We start from the raw sequence: 24,981 nt of genomic DNA, 5'->3' as shown, positions 1-24,981 counted from the left end.
GGGCTCTTCTAAGCAAGTTATATCTAGATTTTCTGTAGCAAGTACAGACCAGGAGGGGTTCGATGGAATTGATATACAGATTTCAAGCTACTCTAGGGAATCCCAAGTGTTTGTAAGATCAGCATGAGAGAATTCATATCGTGTGGCCTGAACTTCAGATACAGTTGATCTAAGTTGGAAGTAACTCCCCTCATAAAGTTATACTTCATTATACTTGGAAATTTCCAGGAAAGGCAGCGTTTGTGCCCTCAGTGGAGGAAGGTGCGTGTCCCGCGGTACAAGACCGCTTGAGTTTGTGTGTTTACGACAGCGCCTGGGCCCTTCCTAACCCTCCCGTCTGCACCGGTACTGTGTCTTTGCCTTTCCTGGTGACTATGGCCTGAAGAGGCCCAGGCTTTGGGGAGACCCCGAGGGCCCCTCCCTGCATCCTGATGTGGGGTCCCCCTCCGTGTCCCCGCCAGCATCCTCTCGAGGGGGGACTCAGAAGGCGGTTCAGGACCCACAGAACCCCTCTGCTTTGGTCACCTGTCTGTCTGGCCACTTGCAATGACAGTAGGGGTCAGGGGTCAACTCTCTTTTGACTCTAAGCGCCCCCTTCAGCCTGGAGCTATGGAACTCACCAAGGGTAAGTGTGCAACATCAGTCTGCTTCTCATGTTCCCACCCTGCGTACTCCCTCTCGGCCACCGTCAGGGTTTAGCTGTCCTTCGGCTCGTCCTCCGGGGCCCTGAGAGGAGCGAGCGGAAGAGAAGACCATCTGCTTTGCTGCTCTGCTGGACGTAGGGAGAGATGAGTCTAAGCCAGAAGGCAAAGTGACAGGGCCATTTATTCCTGTCACCCGGCCCCTCTTAAGTATGGCTGTGTGTCCCGAGACAGCACTTACCCGATTTCCAGTTGACAATTTGAGAGAGAAGACAGTGCGTGTAGCCATATGTTATCATAACTTTATATGGGGTATAATCTATAAAACTATTGACTATGTTTTACACCTGAAACTAATATAATATTAAGTGAACTATACTTCAGACAAGATTAGGTGTGTTCAGGGTGGGGTGGCTATAGACTTTATACTTCAAATAAAAAATTTTATTAAAGGATTATAAAATACAGCTTTTCATTCGATAGGCCCGTATCCTGTGACCCTCATGGGTTCAGGCATTAACTGCTCTGGTTTTTAAATCTCAAATATTCTCATTTTATGGGGACAAGGTGTCCCACAGTCATTATGCTCCTTGTCGCCCCGGGGCATGCTTGTTACGTAAAGCTTATTTTTTCATGCCGGCAGCTCCTTCAATGTGCGGTTTTGGGAAGGGATACCACTAACATTTAATGAATATGTAACTAAAAAGAAAACTGAAATGATCTGGTTTGATTTCAGAGTTAGCTTCCAGCAGTAGGTATCTGACCTTGAAAGTGGCATCATCACAAGACGTCCCGGGGGACGTGTTTCAGAGACAGGCTGGGGTCGCGCTGGTGCGGCACGTTGGTCTGCTGGGAAGAGCATCCTGTGGAGACCAGGGCGGTGGTGACGGTGGCGGTGCGGGGGCGCCGGCCGCTAACCGTCGGTCCCCTCTGTCCCCTCAGGGCCGCGTCAGCTGCACGGGACGGCTGATGGTGCAAGCCGTGAACCAGAGAGGCCGCAGCCCCCGCTCGCCCGCCGGCCAGCCTCACGGCAGAAGGTATCTCACGCGTCCCTTCCCGCGCGCTGCTGCTCTTGTACTGTCACTATAACCCAGCGCTGCCAGCATCGCGGGGATACCACAGGAGAGAACGTACTTGGGGGACAGGATGGGGACACGGCAGGAAGCGTGGCGGCGTGTGGCTCCTTTGTAGCTGGGGGTGGGGAGGAGGACGTACCGGCTGGGCCCAGCGCCCTCCGACACGTGCCGCGTGTGAGCGGGGCCGGAAGCCGCACCGCGCGGCAGCCACGTCACCACGGACACGCTGGTCGGTGGCACCCAGGCTCTAGCCACGCTTTCCTCACCAGCATCACGTGGGCTGCCCTCTGGGTTTCCTAACATCAGCTCGTGTGCGAAGGTTCCTCCTCCGGTCGCTTAGGTCACAAGCTTGTCTCAGACCCTAGCCTCGTAGGTCAGACTTGCCGTACTTTGGACGCTTTCGTTGCCCCGTGGCCCCGAGCGAGTGCACGTGAGGACGGGCAGCGGGGCTGCGGTTCTCAGTGACACACGTGGCTACAGAAGGGGCCGGTGATTGGGCCGGCCGGTCCCCGGGCCCGGCGCAGGGGAGGACACACCAGCGAGGCCACCGGAGGAGGACCCGGCAAGCAGCAGCGGCCGGGTCCACGCCCCGCACGGGCTTGCGCCGGTGTTTGGGAGGCAGCTGCGGCCTCAGCGCTCGCAGGTTTGATGCCGGCTTCCCGGGGCGGGACTTGCTCACAGCATCACCTGCCCCCGCGTCCGTGAGCACAGCACAGCTATAGCAGGTCCATTCTCTCCGGCTTTACTCGGGGCCTTCCGTGCATTTCAGCCGTTCGTGGGCCACCGTCTCCTGGAAGGGCATTGTGCTCATCAATGAGACCTGACGGGTGAAGGCTGGTGATTACTAGCGTATCATACTAATTTTTCATTTCCTTTGCTCCTACTTTTGCTACTGAAGTGTTTCTTAACTTACCTTCCAATGATCACCGGCAGGGTTAGTTTCAACACCTCGCTCCTAAGTCTTCCCTGCAGTCACTTTAAATCATGTTGCTCTTCAAGGCGGCTCTGGCAGCATACTCAGAAGCAAGAAAGATGCACAAAATCTGGGAGATTTGCACAGTTTTATGTTAACGCAAAAAAAAGAAAAAAAAAATATTGCTTTAGGCACATGGTTAATGGATACAGAAGAAAACCTGCCTAAAATGTGTTTTCCTGGTTAATATGAAAAGAAATTTTTATTAGAAGATATTCATTCTTTTTAAATAATAAGAACTTTTAATTTCCTGCAAATTTACAGTCACAGTGGAAAGCTGTACTAATTTCTGTTGAAAAATATTTGGCAATAAATGAGCAACAGCTGCCGCTTCTCATACAGCTTTAAAAATATTTATTTAGGAAAAAATAGGTTACTGTTAGTTCCCCATTTTCCCCTTTCACGATTTATGCTAGCTGTAAGGGTTAGGACAGCAGATTATTTGAAGTCTGCAATTAGCAGGTTATTAAATGTATGATAAACTTCCAAATGAAACAAGATTTTGTTTTACTGACTTTTTTTATGGTATAAACCCTGGGATTAGGAGCTAGGTAAGCAGGTAAGGAAATTGTATTATCACCCCATATATTATAGAGAAGAGATGACTAAGAACCTGACAATACTTACTATTTATCTATATTACCTATCATCTGTGTCATTCTCCCTCCCTCCCCCCATCTTTCTTTCCATCTATTTATCTATATATCTATATTGTCTATCTATATTTGTGTCGTTCTCCCTCCTCCCCCCTTTCTTTCCATCTGTCTGTATCTATGTGTCATTCTCCCTCCCTCTCTCTCTGCCCCCCATCTTTCTTTCCATCTGTCTATTTATCTATATTGTCTATCTTTTGTGGCGTTCTCCCTCCCCTCCCCCATCTTTCTTTCCATCTGTTGGTTTTCTCTCTCGTTCGAAGGTCTCGTTCGAGATCCAGGGACAGTGCCGACGAAGGTGAACCGATTCAGGAGCGATTCTTCCGACCGCACTTCCTGCAGGCTCCCGGGGACCTGACGGTCCAGGAGGGCAGGCTCTGCAGGATGGACTGCAAGGTGAGGGGCGTGGGTGCCTCCCTTCTCCCTGCAATACCGCTTCCCTCTAGTTCCTTTTGGGGAAAGTATGTAAAGTATACATCTTTAAAATGTTTTCTAGCAGAAGAGGAGAGAAAATGGAACATACTAAATATTTATATACATTTCAAATCATTCTTTTCCCTGACTTTTAAGTTTTTGTTGAATATGTCCTTTACCTAGAACCCTGTATACCATACTCCAGACAGTGAACTGGGAGGTTTTGTCCCTCAAAGTCGCCCTTTTTGTTGAAGTAATGACTGTGTTGGATGTGTCCTCTGTCCTGATCTTACTTACATTCACTCTGTTTTCATACAAAGTTTGTATCCACACACCTGCTCTCTCAGGCCTCCCATTTCCTGTTTCTGAGAGACATCTGAGCAGCACCTTCATTCCGTTGCTTTACAATAGGGCTTCTTAATCAGGTCCTGGGGTGAGCAGGTCTCATCGGGTGTGTGGGCCTGAAATTACACAGGAGGTTGTATGTGGTACACCTGCCATCAGCTTCCCAGAGGACCTCGAGGCCAAAAATGTGTAGGAACCACTGGTCTGAAATTTTTTGATTGTTTTGTGTTTTTGCCCCATTATTTATTGACCTTAAATTTAAATTTTAGCTCTGAAATATGAATAAGCTTTTAAAAAAATAATTTGGGCTCTCTGCTGGTTGTCTGTGGAATTGCAGAACACACTTAGAAGGTTAACTCTGAGCTTGTAGAAATGTATAAAAAGCTTGTAGAAATGTATAAAAAATGTATAAAAATGTATAAAATACTTTCCAGCATAATTTTTTAATATAAATTTATTTTTTGGCTGCATTGGGTTTTCATTGCTGTGCGTGGGCTTCTCATTGCGGTGGCTTCTCGTTTTGGAGCACAGGCCCTAGGCATGCGGGCTCAGTAGTTGTGGCACGTGGGCTCAGTAGTTATGGCTCGCGGGCTCTAGGGTGCAGGCTCAGTAGTTGTGGCGCACAGGCTTAGTTGCTCTGTGCCATGTGAGATCTTCCCGGACTAGGGATCAAACCCGTGTCCCCTGCATTGGCAGGTGGGTTCTTAACCACTGCACCACCAGGGAAGTCCCTCCAGCGTAATTTTTTCAATTTTTATTTTATATTGAACTATAGTTGATTAACAGTGTTGTGTTAGTTTCAGGTGTACAGCAAAGTGATTCAGTTATGCATATGCATGTATGTATCCTTTTTCCAAGTTCTTTTCCCATTTAGGTTATTACAGAATATATTACAGGAGCAGAGTTCCCTGTGCTCAATACAGTAGGTCCTTGTTGGTTATCTGTTTTGTATATAGCAGTGTGTATATGTCAGTCCCAATCTCCCAATTCATCCCTCCCTGCCCCCACCCTTCCCCCCTGGTAACCATAAGTTCATTCTTTAAGTCTGTGTGTTTTGTAAATTAGTTCATTTGTGTCAATTTTTAGATTCCACATATGGTATTTCTCTCTCTGACTTACTTCACTTAGTATGATAATCTCCAGGTCCATCCATGTTGCTGCAAATGGCATTATTTCATTCTTTTTTATGGCTGAGTAACATTCCATTGTATATATGTACCACATCTTCTTTATCCATTCATCTGTTGATGGACATTTAGGTTGGCTCCATGTCTTGGCTATTGTAAACAGTGCTGCTATGAACATTGGGGTGCATGTATCTTTCCGAATTATGGTTTTCTCCAGGTATTTGCCCAGGAGTGGGATTGCTGGGTCGTATGGTAGTCCTATTTTTAGTGTTTTAAGGAACCTCCATACTGGCTGTATCAATTTACATTCCCACCAAGAGTGCAAGAGGGTTCCCTTTTCTCCACACCCTCTCCACCATTTATTGTTTATAAACTTTTTGATGATAGCCCTTCTGACTGGTGTGAGGTGATACATCACTGTAGTTTTGATTTGCATTTCTCTAATAATCAGCAGTGTTGAGCATCTTTTCATGTGCCTGTGTGTGTCTTCTTTGGAGAAATGTCTATTTAGGGCTTTGGCCCATTTTTTGATTGGGTTGTTGTTTGTTGTTTGTTTTTTGTTTTTTTGTTATTGAGCCACATGAGCTGTTTATACATTTTGGAGATTAATCCCTTGTCAGTTGCATTGTTTGCAACATAATTCTTTTTACAGTATAAGTATACAGATTGAGTTTCAGTGTGTATATATTTATATGTGTGTACTTATTGGGGGTCTGTAACTAAGAATTCATACAGACCACCTGTAAAATGACATTTGAGTCCACAGGGGAAATTTTATTTTAGAAAATTAGATGATACCAAGGGATTACTATTAATTTTAATTTTATGTGTAAACAGGGAACTGTGACTATGTAAGAAAACTCTGTTTTTTTAGAATGACACTTCATAAAGTATAAAGTATCAAGTTTGGGGTCTATTTTTAAAATATGAAAAGTTACAAAAGAGAGTGAATCTAGGTGATGGCTACATGGAGATTCGCAATACTACTGGCTCTACTTTTGATCACATTTAAGAAAGAAATCATAGCACTTTATTTTTCTGCAAGTGACACAACTGTCCTTGAAATGCCTGCCTTTAAAAGAATATTGGAAACAAAAGGTAATCTGTTGATTTTACTGTTATGATCAGACCTGGACAAATGTGGAAAATCTCGTCACAAGGACAGATAGAGTGCTGTTACTCAGTTCAGGAAAAAAAATCTTTTCCAGTGTATTTAAGAGGGAAAAAAGAATCATGGGAACAGGCCAGTCACTCAGGCAGCTGCTGGGCCCCCGACTCGCTCCCCGGACACTGACCGCCCCGGCCGGCTCTCAGCCTCCGGGAGTAAACTCCTCTGCTTCCCCCCGTTCCCACGGCAGCCAGAGCCCCCCACCTGTCCAGGCTGGGGCCGGCTTACAGTGGTCCAGTTCCTGAGGTCAGGCTCGCCTTGCTGGCCTCAGAGGGAGGGGACTCGGCCTTCCCTCTGCCCGGCCGTGCAGCTCTGGCCCAGGTGGGCCCAGAGTGCCTGCGGCGTCTCCCTCCTAAACCTGCTGCGGCCTCGCCGGTACCTCACCGGCCAGGAGGGCCAGGTGTGCAGCCCGGGCGGGAGAGCCCACCCCCTTCCTCCGTGCACCTGTGCTGGCCCGACAGGTAGAGCGGGCGTGGCGTACCGGGGGTGGCAGGTGGACGGATGGGAGGGTGCAGAGCCTGCCCACTTTTAGCCAGTGATTTAATTGTTTTCTGTAAATCCCTAGGCCTTCGCTGTGTGTGTCTGTTGGGGGCCGAGTCATCCTGGGGGCAGTATACATGAGCGTCACACAGCAGGAGTGGAATTTGTGAGTTCTCTGGCTGATTTTGGCAGAGCTGATTCTCAAAAGAATTGGTTTACAGTCCCACTGACATCTTTCCGTATGTGATTTCCCACTGGTACATTTGGGGTAGGGGTGAAAGGGCCTTCCTTACGGGTGCTTTTATTCCCGTTCAGAATGCAGGGCCCTAGGGTAAAGAGCTGACAGATGGTGGCCACCCCTCCCCTCACTGCACACCATGCTGTTAGCCATTAAACGTGCTTTTGTCTGATCTGTGGTCAGCACGACTGTCATGGTCTGGAGAGTGGTTTTTTTTTTTTAATGTTTCCATTGTGAGGCTAATTTGTTGAGATGGCTTTCTGGGTAATTTCGTATGGCTCCTATTACTTAGTTTCAAGGATTATAAAATAATAACAGCCCTGTGTCTTAATGGCTGCATTAACTAATGTCTCCGCAGCTACAGCAGCCTTGATGAGAGGCTTTATCGTGAACCCTGCAAGCTGAGTGTGAGTCCTTGTCATGGTTGGACATCTTTTTTCCAAAGGGCTCAGAGCCCCGGGCTGACATCACCCTCAGCATCTTTATAACCTGGGTGAGGAAAGACGATGGCGAATGTTTTTAGTCCCCATCTCACTTTTCTCTGGGTTGCTCTATAAGAAATGTTTAGAAGTGAGCCCGTGTGTGCCGAGAAGCTATTCAAAGATTTTAAGCAAAAGAGAAACGTGGGCTTCCCTCATGGCACAGTGGTTAAGAATCCGCCTGCCAATGCAGGGGACACGGGTTCAAGCCCTGGTCCGGGAAGATCCCGTGTGCCACAGAGCAACTAAGCCCGTGTGCCACAACTACTGAGCCTGCGCTCTAGAGCCCACAAGCCACAACTACTGAAGCCCATGCGCCTAGAGCCCGTGCTCCACAACGAGAAGCCACTGCAGTGAGAAGCCCATGCACCGCAACAAAGACCCAATGCAGCCAAAAATAAATAAGTAAGTAAGTAAGAAATGTGACCTGATGCTAAGAGCCTCATGTTGTCCGGAAGGAGGAGTTTGTGCCGGTGTCTTAGGTGTTCGTGACCTCACTGTTTCCGTAGCAGAGGAATTCATTCGCATTTCCTTTCCGGTTTAGGTCAGTGGGCTGCCAACCCCCGATCTGAGCTGGCTGCTGGATGGCAAGCCCGTCCGCCAGGACAGCACCCACAAGATGCTGGTGCGAGAGAACGGGGTGCACTCTCTGGTCATCGAGCCCGTCACGGCCCGGGACGCCGGCGTCTACACGTGCGTGGCCACCAACCGGGCTGGACACAACTCCTTCAGCCTGGAGCTCGTGGTCGCAGGTAGGTCCCAGGAACCTCTCCCAGGGTGAGCGTCAGATGTAGAAACAAACTAACCCACGTGGAAAGTACATCAAACCGCTGAAAAAAATAGACCGTTATCATCAACATGTTAAGACCTGGCAAGTCAGAAACATCACTTTTTCTTCGCTGTAGCCGTGGTTCTTTTTCTTCCCTTCCCCCGTCAGCCTGGCAGCCAGAGGAAAGGGTCTGAGCAGTTTTTCTGGGCGGCTCCCCTTCTCCTGGGCCCCCAGTGTCACACAGGAAGGGCAGCAGCAGCCCGGCCTCCAGGAAGCAGACGACGTAGGAGGGTGTGCTCACGCAGCAAGTTCTCCGTGTAGACCCAGCTTTTAAAGTCACGTGCAGTGATTTCGAAATGCAAAACTGAAACACTGTGATCTACCCCCAGTGTCATAGACAGATTAAACTCAGGTTTGCTTTTTAACTGACTATGTATCTTTACGAAATTTACCTACCAGAATAAAGTTTTACCCTTAGGTATGGGAAATGAGTTTATGGAAAGGTTTAGTGTCCTTAGGAGCTGAGCATGAGTAGAGAGCCTGTCCTCTGTGCTCACCTGAAGGAAGCAGCAGAACGGAGCGTTTATTTCTCATCACTGCATGCAAAGCGCTCACTTGGTCCTCACGGCAGCCCCATGGGGCAGTCAGCAAATGGGAATTAGGAGAGGTGAAGTGACTTTCCCAGGGGCCAGGCTCCGGTGCCCCTCTGGTGCCGGGAGCCTTCGAGCTCCTTGGGGAAACAGCAGCAGCGAGGACGCAGCAGGCGGCCCGGCTACAGTCCGGGCCAGGGATTCTCGTGAGAACACCTAGACGTGTTCACACAAGAACACGGGCAGCGTGCAGCCTGTGTGTCAGCCCCGCTTCAGTTTCACTCCTTCCTGCAGCCCTCCCTCCTCAAACTCAACTGTTGGGTTCCCCCATTGACCATACCTGTCCTCAGGCCCGAGATGCCCCCGTCGGCACTTCCGGAGGAAGTCAGGGCTCAGCTCCCAGCCCAGCTCTCGTTTCCTGGCTGTGTCCTCTGGCAGGTCTGTCTCTGCAGCTCAGTTTCCCCAACTGTAAAAGGGGGGCCGTGATGCTCAGAGTTTAAGGACTAAGTCGTGTCATAAGGGCGAAATCCTGTGAAGCTCTGCATCCCCACGAGCCTGCCTAGCCAAGCTCCAGAATGTAGATGTGATACCTACTGTGGAGGGTCGCTGCGACCTAAAGGCCCATCTTATACATTTTATGCTCTTTTGAAAACTGGGGCCCAGGAAGAGCACTGAGTGAGGTCTCTTCCCAGGGTAGCCCAGATCAAGTAACCACAAAAAGTCCAATAAAAATTAACCCTCTATATAATTCAAGGTCATAGAGGGTCGTAGGTTTTTAAAAATTTCAGGTAGCACGTTTACCTTTGCTTTGCTATTATTTGTCACAGAGGAGGGGGTGGAGAAGGCCGCACCCTCAGACTCATTGTTGGCGGCTAGGATGATGGTAGCTAAGACTTATTCTGCCTCTGGGACTGTCCCCACCACAGATCCAAGGAAACACTGATGGTAATAATCAGAGTGTTACCAACAGTTCTGATTTTTCCAGACTGGGTAATAGTCGTCGTTTCCGTAGCTTTCTTCAAAGAAATACAAATTGGAACTGGTAATGTATAGAATGTACATTCCTAGTGTTTAGGTAACTATTTAAAGCTGCCTCTCCTCTTGTTTCCCCCTTTATAGCCTGTGGTTATGTCTCTCTTAAGCCAGGACCTAGAAATCCTCAGGGTCTTTCGGCCAGCAGGGTGGGAATCTAGTGAATCAGTGTCGCTAGATGGCAGCGGTGGGCTGAGGCAGGGACCCTCATCAGTCACCAGCCTGACGGAGGTCCCCCGAGACCACTCAGGCGGGCGCTCTGGGGAGCCGGTGTGGGCCTGTCGGACTTGAACTGAATTGAGGAGAGAAAGGAGTGGAATGAAGGGTAGGAACCTTTCTTGGTGGAGGAGGGATAACTTGGAGAGAGGACAAGCGTCCTGCCACCTGAAGTGGAAAACGACGTCAGCACAGTTGAGCAGTATTGCTGAAAGCACCTGCGTTCTTTTGTGATGATACCTTTTGCACCCGTCAATGGTAGGTAATCCGTCTCGTGTCTTTGCAGCTAAGGAAGCGCACAAGCCCCCCGTGTTCCTCGAGAAGCTGCAGAACACGGGGGTGGCGGACGGGTACCCGGTGCGGCTGGAATGCCGGGTGTCCGGGGTGCCGCCGCCGCAGATATTTTGGAAGAAGGAAAACGAGTCGCTCACTCACAGCACGGACCGCGTGAGGTGAGAGCCCACGGGGCCGCCCCCCACCTGCAGGGGTCCTGATGGTCCCAAAGGCAGGTGCCCAGCACGCGCACGTGTGCGCTGCCCCTGGGCCAGCCTCCGCCCCCGCACGCCTGCGCTTTCCGGAGGCGGCCGCCCTGCTGTGCGATGCGGCGGCTCCCCGCCTAACGCAGGCAGTGCTTTACGGGGGCAGATCCTGCCCTGGGAATTGAGTGCTCGGCTTCATCCAGCCTCCCGGCCCCTCCCCCTCCCATTAGCTGTCCCGGGCTGGCAGCCTCTGCAGAATTAGGAGGACCCTGTTATCCGCTGCTTGCATAGTTCTGTTTCTCATGAGCTAATGAAAAGCAATGCTTCGCGTCCTGAAACATTTCGAGCGCTATGGCCATGTCCGTCTTTTGCAGCCTGCACCAGGACAACTATGGCTACGTGTGTCTGCTCATCCAGGGAGCCACCAAGGACGACGCTGGCTGGTACACGGTGTCGGCCAAGAACGAGGCCGGGATCGTGTCCTGCACGGCCCGGCTGGACGTCTACAGTGAGTACCCCTCCCTCTCGCCTCGATGCGTTGGTTCCTTCAGTTACGACAAGTCGGGCGTCGGCACAGCAAATCACGTTACTCTGATCTCATCAACAACTCTAGTGCTTTATTTGCCAGAAATTTCACACTGCTCTTTCTCTTTCTATTTATAGTTTCTCATCATTAATAGTGAACCTCGCCAGGAGAACAGTGCCCAAGTATCACTCAGGAACTTTGCATTTTTAGCAAAACGTGCATGTGGATTTCTCTGGCGTCGGCTACCCAGCTGTGGCTTTCTTACCCAGCACCCTTAGGAGTTAACACCAGGCAAAGGCATAAGCACAGATTTTTCACATTTTGTTACTGCCTTGTGCAAATGACTGCCTTTTAACATTTCCCCCTAAGCTATGATCCTGTCACAGCCTCTTAATTCACTCTAAACGTGTGGCCCATTGAACCTGGAATGCATACTTCCTGTGGCTTAGTGCTTTGTGTTAACATATCTTAAGCAGTTCAGCAGTTCAGCAGTAGGTTTGTGAGTGTTTGTGTACGTATATTTGTGTACATGCATCCCAGATTGAAAGAAAAAAGAAGTTCTAAGTTTACAAACTAGCCCAGTAGCATTATGTGATCTAGTGACAAGAAAACCACTAGGAAAAATTCAGAACTGATTTCACACATAAGAAATGACTGACCTCAACCTCCCCTATCGCCCGGTTCCTTTCAAACAATTCGTGTTAGAACATCCGTCCAGAATACCTGATGACTATCATTACTGTGGCATTTATACATTTTGAGCTTTGAAGTTTTTTTTCAAAGTGAGAATCAGGAAGTGTAGCAGCCATTTCAAAGGACTCCCTGAGCTGCAGTGAGTACTATCAAGATAAACTACATACTGTCTCTGTTCCCGAGCTGCTGTAGTCCCACCACCCTGTGTAGGCAGTAAATCTGCAACATGTGAGTAGACTGCAGAACCACTCGTACATTTTAGGACTTCTACCATGGATGTGTTCGGTCTTTTGCAAAGAACACGTGCCTGGTACACAGCCAGAGCCATGCTACCTGGTTACAGATTCTGAGTTCCGTGTTGTGTCTTGCAGCCCAGTGGCAGCAGCCCCCGCCAAGCACCAAGCCGAAGCGGGTGCGGCCCTCGGCCAGCCGCTACGCTGCGCTCTCGGACCAGGGACTCGACATCAGGGCTGCGTTCCAGCCGGAGGCCAGCCCGTCCCACCTGATGCTGAGCCCCGGCCTGGTGGAGAGCGAGGACCTGTGAGCTGGTGCTCTCCACAGAGCCCAGACACTGAAACCTCTGCTGCCTTGACCCACACCCTCCTCTGTCACGGGACGGAAAAGGCAGAAACATACCTTTGGCTCTAAGAAATAAAAGGACACCAAAATCCTACTTTTCTTCCTGGTAAACCAGACGTAGAGGCTGCGTACGCGATGCTGATAGGAATGCACACCTTGCACGGAGCATTCACATTCATCAGCCAATTTAAAACTTTCAGAAGTGCTGTGATTCAGGGGGTCTGAAATGCCAAAGTGCTAACAGAAAAAAGGTGACCACGACCTGTGTTGTCCTGAGTGTCTTCACCAGCATAGGTGCTGCCACCCAGCGTGAGCTCGGGGGGCTCCCTGGAGGTGGCGGCACCACAGGGGACACCGCCTGGGCTCTGAGGGGCAGTGTGCTCACGCAGCCAGGGACCCACACAGGGGATGGGAGGAGGAGGGCGCCACCAGGAAGCCCAAGGAAACGCGTCTGCAAATCGTTTTCCACTAAACCATGCGGAAGGAGCCACCTGCCTTCAGTTCTGTTAACATCAGGAGTTTTCTAACAAGGTTAAGACCTTCGTTCTTAACCTCTTTTTCTTTACGTGTAGTATTTTCTCTTCATGTTACCTTGGTAGGGCGCTTACTTACAAACCATATGAAAATAATACGAAGTGCTCTGAATAAAGCAGAACCATATCGCAGTTGATTCCACGAAGGGCACCCAAACCACCCAAGTGAGCAAGCTGTGTAGTATCTGGAGGAGACGGGTTTGGAAGGAGCGGAGAGAAGAGGGAAAGGAAACACAACCATCACATGCGGACTGTGTTCATTACATGAAGGTGGCGGAGCACGAGACGGCAAAGGCCAGGCTTTTCTTTGGTTTTCTTCAAACTTAACCTAAAACAGAAGCGACAAAACACCGCCATTCCCAAGTCAGGGGATCGAGGGTCGGTCGGAGGGAAGCTCGTGCTCGGGACGCTGCGGTGTCTGAGCTGGCGCCGGAGCAGGAGATTTGAGGTGCGTACCGCAAGTTGAATATGGGCTGAGCTGCGAGATTGTCACGGATCAGAAACAGCCTGTGGGCGCTAGTCTACTTGGGGAGACAAAGACGGGGGTGCCAGAATGCATTTTCTCCATGGCACTGCCGTACGGTGGATGGAAACTATTAATTCACTTTCCTGCTGCCACGAGACCTTTTTGCCTTGAGAAGGTGCTGGGTTCCAAGTCGTTTGTAAAGGCATCTCGGCAAAGACTGCCTTTTGAACGCCTGTGATTCGGCATCAGCTAGATGGAGTGGATTCTGACCAGACTGCATGGTTTTAAGTCAGAACCGATAAACTTTAAAAAGGAGAAAAAAACAAACTTGGGCTGATATTATAAAACCTGAGTCTTTAATGGTACTTGCCTATGAAGAGAACACACTGTATTCCTTATGCAAAACACATTTATCTTTCATTATTTATAATAAAAATGTTGAACTCTCTTAGCTCAGTTACTCAATTCAATACATAGTATTTTTTAAGTAATTTTGTATCTGTGTGCCACCGTGTATATTCCGTTGTGCTGCTTCACATGGACAGCTTTCTCCTTCCTTGTAAGAGCACCAACCAAGCAAGCTTTAAATGCCAGGCTGGAGCTCCGGTGCCCACGTTCTGTGCAGAGTGGCACACGTGTCTCTGACCACACCTACGTGCATTGCTGATGTGGGATTTCAGACACCGTGCAAAGTCTCTCCTGGACCTTTCTATACTGTAGAATTATGACTTAACATCATCTCTTACTTGCCAAATTTTTCTGAATGTGACTTTTTGCTGATTTGCTGGGTTTGGGATTAAGTAGCATTATTTTGCCACCTTTCATGTATTTATAAAGAAATAAGTACTATCTTACTACTTTGGATTGTTGTGCTGGTGTAATGTGGATTTAACATCAATAAATATTTAACAAATAATAGTTGCAATTTTGTGAAGCAAATATTCAGTCGTTTTCATTTTCTATTGCTTGCCATAATAAACTGGTAGACTAGAACCACTGTGTCTGCTGCAGTGCATTCTCACCTGAGCGCAAGCGGCTGGGACAGAATTGGGCTCCTCGCGGCTATAGGACCGGGTCTCACGTGGTCTGTCAGTGGGGGGCACTGGGCTGCTACAGGCCGCGTCACCCCCCTCCCTCACCAAAACCAGCAGTGAGAATCCTCCTCGGGACAAATCCCTCTCACGCTTTGACTCTGGTCAAGAAGAGTCCCGTGCCTTTTAAGGGACCACCTGATCTGGGATCTGCAGAATCCCTTCCACGCAGAGCCTGGATCTGCGTGTGGGTGAGAGAGAAGGGGGGTGCACCCCAGGAGGGGGGGACGCTGGGAGCTGGCTCAGAACCCCGCCTGCCTCAGCAGTTTACCGGACATGTGCCTGTGAGTAACAGTGGATCCTGTGATCCCCCAGGAAAGCGTCCTGCGACCACGTACCATAGCCGCTCTCTTAGGGATTAAGTATACGGAGTTCTGGCTCAAGAGGTCCTCCCCCAGACACACCAGATCCACTACTACGTATCCTCCAAAAGAAACCTCGGGTGAATGAGAACAGACCCACGTCACAACAGGAGGGGCTGAGGCACAGCCTCACTGTGACCCCCACTGCCCGGCATGGTGACCCACAGTCAGGAAGGAACTCAACCCCAAGCTTTCCCCGGGGAGTGAAGGATTTGAACCCCTCACCAGGACCCCAACTTCTAAGGCCTGCCTCTGAGACCAGCCCCCAAGACGTGTAGCTTTGAAAGCCAACGGGGCTTCTGTCCATGAGACAAGGCTGCAGGGCACTGAGAGATGCTCCAGGGCTGCACGGACTAGCCCACCCCACGGGCCAGCACAGAGGCTGCCAACTGAAAAGCGCCCAGACCCTCTGTGAAAGAGGCTTCTTTGCTTATGTTCAGCCTGAGGGACAGACATCTAGCTGGACACGTGTCAGGTCAACCCGAATCCTCTCCAGAAACCCCCAAGAGCAGGCGCTGTCTTCACGCCATCCCTCTGCCTCCAGATTGCCACTAGCTCCCGTAAAGGGGCCCGTGCACTGGCCTGGGGCCCAGGGGACACCTGAATGGCCTAGCTCTGCCAGCCAGTGGGGCTTACATTTGCGAGTCCCGTAAGTCTGTAATGGAGAAACGGTTCTTACCCTGCTACCCCCTGGGGCAGAGCACATAGGCAGCACACTGAAGCACCCCAGTCTCTCTCTGACACAGGGCAGTGGTCTTCACAGCTATGGCCTAAGGGGCAGGCTTCTAATTAAACACACACCTAGGGGCCGACTGCAACCCTCTCCAGAGGGGGGCCCTGTCCCAGTTCACCCAGTTCAGAGGGGGGCCCTGTCCCAGTTCCCAGTTCTGTGTCTCTAAGAAAGGAGTGGGCACATGACTAGCAACCAGGTGTGGCTGCCACCCACTGTGATTTAAAATCTTCCAACAAAAGTCCAGGACCAGAAGGCTTCACAGGCGAATTCAATCAAACATTTAGAGAAGAGCTAACACCCATCCTTCTCAAACTCTTCCAAAAAATTGCAGAGGAAGGAACACTCCCAAACTCACTCTACAAGGCCACCATCATCACCCTGATACCAAAACCAGACAAAGATATCACAAAAAAAGAAAATTACAGGCCAATATCACCGATGAACATAGAGGCAAAAATCCTCAAAAAAATACTAGCAAACAGAACCCAACAAAACATTGAAAGGATCATTCACCACGATCAAGTGGGATTTATCCTAGGGATGCAAGGATTCTTCAATATATGCAAATCAATCAATGTGATACACCATATTAACAAATCAAAGAATAATAAATAGCATCATCTCAATAGACACAGAAAAGGCTTTTGACAAAATTCAACAGCCATTTATGATAAAAACTCTCCAGAAAGTGGGCATAGAGGGAACCTACCTCAACATAGTAAAGGTCATATACGACAATCCCACAGTAAACATCATTCTCAATGGTGAAAAACTGAAAGCATTTCCTCTAAAATCAGGAACAAGACAAGGATGTCCACTCTCACCACTATTATTCAACATAGTTTTGGAAGTCCTAGCCATGGCAATCAGAGAAGAACAAGAAATAAAAGGAATACAAATTGGAAAAGAAGTACTAAGACTGTCACTGTTTGCAGGTGACATGATACTACACAAAGAAAATCCTAAATATATTACCAGAAAACTACTGGAGCTCATCAATGAATTTGGTAAAGTTGCAGGATACAAAAATAATGCACAGAAATCTCTTGCATTCCTATACACTAATGATGAAAAATCTGAAAGAGAAATTAAGGGGAAAATCCCATTGACCATCGCAACAAAAAGAATAAAATACCTAAGAATAAACCTACCTAAGAAAGCAAAAGACCTGTACTCAGGAAACTATAAGACACTGATGAAAGAAATCAGAGACAACACAAACAGATGGAGAGACATACCATGTTCTTGGATTGGAAGAATCAACATTGTGAAAGTGACTATACTACCCAAAGCAATCTACAGATTCAGTGCAATCCCTATGATATTTCTTAAAGAATTAGAACAAAAAAATTTTACAATTTCTATGGAGACACAAAAGACCTCGAATAGCCAAAGGAATCTTGAGAAAGAAAAACAGAGCTGGAGGAATCAGGCTACCTGACTTTGTACTACAAACCTAAAGTAATCAGAACAGTATGGTACTGTCACAAAGACTGAAATACAGATCAGTCGAACAGGATAGAAAGTCCAGTGATAAACCCACATACATATGGTCAACTAATCTATGATGAACAAGGCAAGAATATACAATTGTGAAAAGACAGTCTCTTCAATAAGCGGTGCTGGGAAAAGTGGACAGCTACATGTAAAAGAATGAAATTACAACACTCCCTAACACCATACACAAAAATAAACTCAAAATGGATTAAAGATCTAAATGTAAGGCCAGACAGTATCAAACTCTTAGGAAAAAACATAGGCAGAACACTCTTTAACAAAAAACACAGCAAGATCTTTTTTGATCCACTTCCTAGAGTACTGAAAATAAAAACAACAATAAACAAATGGAACCTAATTAAACTTAAAAACTATTGCACAGCAAAGGAAACGATAAACAAAATGAAAAGACAACCTATGGACTGGGAGAAAATATTTGCAAACAATGCAACCGACAAGGGATTAATCTCCAAAATATACAAACTCATGCAGCTCAATATCAAAAAATCAAACAACCCAATCAAAAAATGGACAGAAGACCTAAATAGACATTTCTCCAAAGAGACATACAGATGGCCAAGAGGCACATGAAAAAATGCTCAACATCACTAATTATTAGAGAAATGCAAATCAAAACTACAATGAGGTATCCCCTCATACCGGTCAGAGTGGCCAGCATCAAAAAATCTACAAACAATAAATGCTGGAGTGGGTATGGAGAAAAGGGAACCCTCCTATGCTGTTGGTGGGAATGTCAACTGGTACAGCCACTATGGAGAACAGTATGGAGGTTCCTTAAAAAACTAAAAATAGAACTACCATATGACCCAGCAATCCCACTCCTGGGCATATACCTGGAGAAAACCATAATTCAGAATGATACATGCACCCCAATGTTCACTGCAGCACTATTTACAATAGTCAAGACATGGAAGCAACCTAAATGTCCACTGACAGATGAATGGATAAAGAAGATGTGGTGTGTATATGTGTGTGTATGTGTATATACACACATACACACACACATACGATGGAATGTTGCTCAGCCATAAAAAAACAAAATAATGCCATTTGCAGCAACATGGGTGGACCTAGAGATTGTCATACTGTGTGAAGTCAGACACAGAAAGACAAATATGATATTGTTTATATGTGGAATCTTAAAAAAAAAAAAAAGTACAAATGAACTCATTTACAAAACAAAAGTAGAGTCACGGATGTAGAAAACAAACTTATGGTTACCAGGGGATGGGAGGGGGCAGGGATAAATTAGGAGATTGGGATTGACATATACACACTACTGTATATAAAATAACTAGTAAAGACCTACTGTATAGCACAGGGACCTCTACTCAATACTCTGTAATGACCTGTATGGGAAAAGAATCTAAAAAAATGAAGAGTGGATATATGTATAACTGATTCACTTTGCTCTACACCTGAAACTTACACAACATGGTAAATCAACTATACTCCAATAAAATTTGTTTTTAACTACATACAGAACTATCAAACACTCTAGCTAACCCACTCCTGGGCATATATCCAGAGAAAACCATAATTTGGAAAGACACATGCACCCAATGTTCATTGCAGCACTATTTACAATAGCCAGGACATGGAAGCAACCTAAATGTCCATCAACAGATGAATGGATAAAGAAGATGTAGCACATATATACCATGGAATATTACTCAGCCATAAAGAAGAATGAAATAATGCCATTTGAGACAACATGGATGGACCTAGAGATGGTCATAGTGAGTGCAGTCAGCCAGACAGAGAAAGACAAACACCATATGATGTCTCTTGGGCATACAGGCTGTGATCACTCATGGCTCAGGTTACGGGAGTGCAGACAGGTGGAAGAGACTCAGGGAAGAAAGAAGTTTGGGGAGAACTCTGGACAGAAAGGCACAGAGAGGAGCACAGCCTGCCCTCCAGAATACCACTGGTTTTACACACTCCAGGTTCACAACCACCCGCTCTGTTTTCCAGATGCCAGCATTCACGGAGGCCTACAGCTTGAAGACCAAGAGTCAAGCAAAATATTTCTCTGCCCGGAGTCCTGCCTCTGGTGAGAGAAAATGCAGCCAGAGCACAGACAGCCTGCCAGGGTGTCCAGCCACTGTGCCCCTCGATCTGGCTGTAACTTCCAGATGGGATATAGTTAGCTGACCTGTGTCCCTCTGAGAAGGGAGCCAGCTGGGCCAGTCACAGGCACACAGCAACCAACGCCTCCTGTCCAGGCACCCCCCCCTAAGGTTAGAGCAACCCCATCTCCAAGCCCATTTCACATTCGGGAGGTCCAAACTGGGAGCTGCATGTGCACGACGCCGGTGCTCTGGCACCCTCTAGTGGCTGTCCTCTCTAACTGCAGTTTTGAACCCTTCCTCCTGCCCCCTGCCCCCCAGCTGGCTGCACTGGCCTTGGGCACCTTCCAGCCTGATTACATTCCCCTTCTTTTTGTAATCACAATAAAGTCACCTACAGAGTTTTAGGATCTCTCCAGAAGGAAGATCTTTTAATCAGTACATGTTAACCATGAGAAGTTTGTTTCAAGAATGAAACTGAAATACTGTATTTTTCTTTTTGTTTCCAAATAGAAACAGCTCTAGTTTTGTAGGTCATAAAAATTCCAAAGTTATAAATATGATGTCCTTGGCCAGAGAAAGAAAAGAAACATTTTAGGGCCCCCTCCACTCAACCACCCTTTAAGTCATGTGATTGGGCTTTAAATCAATCAGCTGATCCCTATATCTCTCTGACCAGGCTTTATATCAGCTCCACCCCCTTTAATGTACCTAACCTAGTATTACCCCACAGTCTGCCCCTGAAACCTGCAACTTCAAAAGTTGGGGACTTTATGTTGATCCCAGCACCAAACACAGCTTCAGTGGGAAAAAACAAAAGGTACAAATGAACTGATTTACAAAACAGAAACAGTCACAGATGTAGAAAACAAACCTAGGATTTGTATGGAGAAAAGGGCGGGAAATGGGGTGTGGATAAATTGCGAGGTTGGCATTGACATATACACACTACTATATATAAAATAGGTAACTAATAAGGACCTACTGTACAGCACAGGGAACTCTACTCCATACACTGTAATGACCTATATGGGAAAAGAATCTTTAGAAGAGTGGATATATGTATATGTATAACTGATTCACTTTGCTGTACACCTGAAACTTACACAACATTGTAAATCTACTATACTTCAATAAACTTTTTTTAAAAAGAACCCTTATACAAAAAAAAAAAAAAAAAAAAATACACCCCTAATACCCAAACCAATCTTGAGAAAGATAAACAAGGCTGGAAGAATCAGACTCCCTGACTTCACACTATATTACAAAGGTAATATATCAAAACAGTATGGTACTGTCACAAAAACTGAAATATGCACCACTGGAACAGGACAGAAATCTGGAGATAAACCAGGAACATATGGTCAATTAATCTATGATGAACAAGGCAAGACTATACAGTGGAGAAAAGACAGCCTCTTCAATAAGTGGTGCTGGGAAAACGGGACAGCCACATGTAAAAGAATGAAACTACAACAATCCCTAATACCATACACAAAAATAAACTCACAATGGATTAAAGACCTAAATGTAAGGCCAGACACTGTAAAACTCTTAGAAAAAAACATAGGCAGAACACTCTAACATAAAACACAGCACGATCTTTTATGATCCACTTACTAGAGTACAGAAAATAAAAACAAAAATTAAAAAATGGGACCTAATTAAACTTAAAAACTATTGCACAGCAAAGGAAACCATAAACAAGACGAAAGGACAACCCTCAGAACGGGAGAAAATATTTGTAAATGAAGCAACTGACAAAGGATTTATCTCCAAAATGTACAAGCAGCTCATGCAGCTCAATATCAAAAACACACCCAATCCAAAAAATGGGCAGAAGACCTAAATAGACATTTCTCCAAACAAGATATACAGATTGCCAAAAAGCACATGAAAGGATGCTCAACATCACTAATCATTAGGGAAATGCAAATCAAAACCACAATGAGGTATCACCTCACACCAGTCAGAATGGCCATCATCAAAAAATCTACAAACAGGGGCTTCCCTGGTGGCGCAGTGGTTGAGAATCTGCCTGCTAATGCAGGCGACACAGGTTCAAGCCCTGTTCTGATCCCACATGCCACGGAGCAACTAGGCCCGTGAGCCACAACTACTGAGCCTGCGCATCTGGAGCCTGTGCTCCGCAACAAGAGAGGCCATGATAGTGAGAGGCCCGTGCACTGCGACGAAGAGTGGCCCCCGCTTGCCACAACTAGAGAAAGCCCTCGCACAGAAACGACCCAACACAGCCAAAAAAAATAAAATTAATTAATTAATTAATTTTTAAAAAATCTACAAACAATAAATGCTGGAGAGGGTGTGGAGAAAAGGGAACCCTCTTGCACTCTTGGTGGGAATGTAAATTGATACAGCCACTATGGAGAACAGTATGGAGGTTCCTTAAAAAACTAAAAATAGAACTACCATACGACCCAGCAATCCCACTACTGGGCATATACCCTGAGAAAACCATAATTCAAAAAGAGTCATGCACCACAATGTTCATTGCACCTCTATTTACAATAGCCAGGACATGAAAGCAACCTAAGTGTTCATCGACAGATGAATGGATAAAGAAGATGTGGCACACATATACAATGGAATATTACTCAGCCATAAAAAGAAACGAAATTGAGTTATTTGTAGCGAGGTGGATGAACCTAGAGTCTGTCATACAGAGTGAAGTAAGTCAGAAGAAGAAAAACAAATACCATGAGAATGGTTCAAGATGGCAGAGTAGAAGGACGTGCTCTCACTCCCTCTTGCAAGAGCACCAGAATCACAACTAACTGCTGAATAATCATCGACAGGAAGACACTGGAACTCACCAAAAAAGATACCCCACATCCAAAGACAAAGGAGAAGCCACAATGAGACGGTAGGAGGGGCGCAATCACAATAAAATCAAATCCCATAACTGCTACCCAGCAGTTTGTCACACACCTGGGTGACTCACAAACTGGAGAACACTTATACCACAGAAGTCCACCCACTGGAGTGAAGGTTCTGAGCCCCACGTCAGGCTTCCCAACCTGGGGTTCCGGGAACAGGAGGAAGAATTCCTAGAGAATCAGACTCTGAAGGCTAGCGGGATTTGATTGCAGGACTTCAACAGGACTGGGGGAAACAAAGACTCCACTCTTGGAGGGCACCCACAAAGTAGTGTGTGCATAGGGACCCAGGGGAAAGAGGAGTGACCCCATAGGAGACTGAACCAGACCTACCTGCTAGTGTTGGAGGGTCTCCTGCAGAGGCGGGGGGTGGCTGTGTCTCACCATGAGGACAAGGACACTGGCAGTGGAAGTTCTGGGAAGTACACCTTGGTGTGAGCCCACCCAGAGTCCGCCATTAGCCCCACCAAAGAGCCCCAGTAGGCTCCAGTGTTGGGTCACCTCAGGCCAAACAACCAACAGGGAGGGAACCCAGCCCCGCGCATCAGCAGACAAGTGGATTAAAGTTTTACTGAGCTCTGCCCACCAGAGGAACAGCCAGCTCTACCCACCACCAATCCCTCCCATCAGGAAGCTGGCAAAAGCCTCTTAGATACCCTCATCCACAAGAGGGCAGACAGCAGAAACAAGAAGAACTACAATCCTGTAGCCTGTGGAACAAAAACCACATTCACAGAAAGATAGACAAGATGAAAAGGCAGAGGGCTACGTACCAGATGAAGGAACGAGATAAAACCCCAGAAAAACAACTAAATGAAGTGGAGATAGGCAACCTTCCAGAAAAAGAATTCAAAATAATGATAGTGAAGATGATCCAGGAGCTCAGAAGAAGAATGGAGGCAAAGGTCGAGAAGATGCAAGAAATGTTTAACAAAGACCTAGAAGAATTAAAGAACAAACAAACAGAGATGAACAATACAATAAGTGAAATGAAAACTACACTAGAAGGAATCAATAGCAGAATAACTGAGGCAGAAGAACGGATAAGTGACTTGGAAAACAGAATGGTGGAAATTCACTGCTGTGGAACAGAATAAAGAAAAAAGAATGAAGAGAAATGAAGACAGCCTAAGAGACCTCTGGGACAACATTAAACGCAACAACATTCACATTACAGGGGTCCCAGAAGGAGAAGAGAGAGAGAAAGGACCAGAGAAAATATTTGAAGAGATTACAGTCGAAAACTTCACTAACATGGGAAAGGAAATAGCCACCCACATCCAGGAAGTGCAGAGAGTCCCATACAGGATAAACCCAAGGAGAAACACGCTGAGACACACAGTAATCAAACTGGCAAAAATTAAAGACAAAGAAAAATTATTGAAAGCAGCAAGGGAAAAATGACAAATAACATACAAGGGAACTCCCATAAAGTTAACAGCTGATGTCTCAGCAGAAACTCTACAATCAAGAAGGGAGTGGCATGACATATTTAAAGTGATGAAAGGGAAGAACCTACGACCAAGATTACCTGGCAAGGATCTCATTCAGATTCGATGGAGAAATCAAAAGGTTTACAGACACGCAAAAGCTAAAAGAATTCAGCACCACCAAACCAGCTCTACAACAAATGCTAAAGGAAGTTCTCTAAGTGGGAAACACAAGAGAAGAAAAGGACCTACAAAAACAAACCCAAAACAATTAAGAAAATGGTAATAGGAACATACATATCGATAATTACCTTAAATGTGAAAGGATTAAATGCTCCAACCAAAAGACACAGGCTTGCTGAATGGATACAAAAACAAGACCCATATATATGCTGTCTACAAGAGACCCACTTCAGACCTAGGGACACATACAGACTGAAAGTGAGGGGATAGAAGAAGATATTCCATGCAAATGGAAATCAAAAGAAAGCTGGAGTAGCAATACTCAGATAAACTAGACTTTAAAAGAAAGAATGTTACAAGAGACAAGGAAGGACACTACATAATAATCAAGGGATCAATCCAAGAAGATATAACAATTGTAAATATTTATGCACCCAACATGGGAGCACCTCAATACATAAGCCAACTGCTAACAGCTATAAAAGAGGAAATCGACAGTGACACAATAATAGTGGGGGACTTTAACACCTCACTTACACCAATAGACAGATCATCCAGACAGAAAATTAATAAGGAAACACAAGCTTTAAATGACACAATAGACCAGATAGACTTAATTGATATTTATAGGACATTCCATCCAAAAACAGCAGATTACACTTTCTTCTCAAGTGCACATGGAACATTCTCCAGGATAGATCACATCTTGGGTCACAAATCAAGCCTCAGTAAATTTAAGAAAATTGAAATCATATCAAGCATCTTTTCAGACCACAATGCTATGAGATTATAAGTCAATTACAGGGTAAAAATGTAAAAAACACAAACACATGGAGGCTAAACAATAAGTTACTAAATAACCAAGAAATCACTGAAGAAATCAAAGAGGAAATCAAAAAATACCTAGAGACAAATGACAATGAAAAGACGATGATCCAAAACCTATGGGATGCAGCAAAAGGAGTTCTAAGAGGGAAGTTTATAGCAATACAATCCTACCTCAAGAAGCAACAAATATCTCAAACAATCTAACCTTACACCTAAAGGAACTAGAGAAAGAAGAACAAAAAAACCCCAAAGTTAGTAGAAGGAAAGAAATCATAAACATCAGAGCAGAAATAAATGAAATAGAAACAAAGAAAACAGTAGCAAAGATCAATAAAACTAAAAGTTAGTTCTTTGAGAAGATACACAAAATTGATAAACCATTAGCCAGAC

The 24,981-nt window shown here is 46.3% G+C and overlaps 1 protein-coding gene and 1 long non-coding RNA gene across 3 annotated transcripts in view; one reads left to right on the top strand and one right to left on the bottom strand.

Annotated features, from left to right (window-relative positions):
* Positions 1-12,572, top strand: part of PALLD (palladin, cytoskeletal associated protein) — a 375,092-nt gene extending 362,520 nt beyond the window's left edge. The window contains exons 15-20 of the mRNA XM_061200806.1: positions 1,584-1,678; positions 3,607-3,739; positions 8,139-8,346; positions 10,488-10,653; positions 11,055-11,188; positions 12,271-12,572. Coding sequence (XP_061056789.1) covers positions 1,584-1,678; positions 3,607-3,739; positions 8,139-8,346; positions 10,488-10,653; positions 11,055-11,188; positions 12,271-12,443 — 909 coding nt within the window. The 3' untranslated portion in view covers positions 12,444-12,572. The remainder of the gene's footprint in view (positions 1-1,583; positions 1,679-3,606; positions 3,740-8,138; positions 8,347-10,487; positions 10,654-11,054; positions 11,189-12,270) is intronic.
* LOC133098090 (uncharacterized) lies at positions 1,056-8,468 on the bottom strand. Of its 2 annotated transcripts, none has more exons than XR_009702114.1 (4): positions 8,022-8,468; positions 4,093-4,218; positions 2,631-2,760; positions 1,056-2,551 (listed from the first exon to the last, which is right to left on the bottom strand). It is a non-coding gene; the product is annotated as an uncharacterized LOC133098090 (long non-coding RNA). The 2 variants fall into 2 exon arrangements; XR_009702113.1 differs by having other exon boundaries at positions 1,056-2,507.
* Positions 12,573-24,981: the final 12,409 nt, after the last annotated feature.

This window comes from Eubalaena glacialis, chromosome 9 (assembly GCF_028564815.1).
Source record: "Eubalaena glacialis isolate mEubGla1 chromosome 9, mEubGla1.1.hap2.+ XY, whole genome shotgun sequence".
NCBI classification, from domain to species: Eukaryota; Metazoa; Chordata; class Mammalia; order Artiodactyla; family Balaenidae; genus Eubalaena; species Eubalaena glacialis.
The sequence above is the reverse complement of the archived record's forward strand: the minus strand, read 5'-3'. Positions and strand labels throughout refer to the sequence as shown.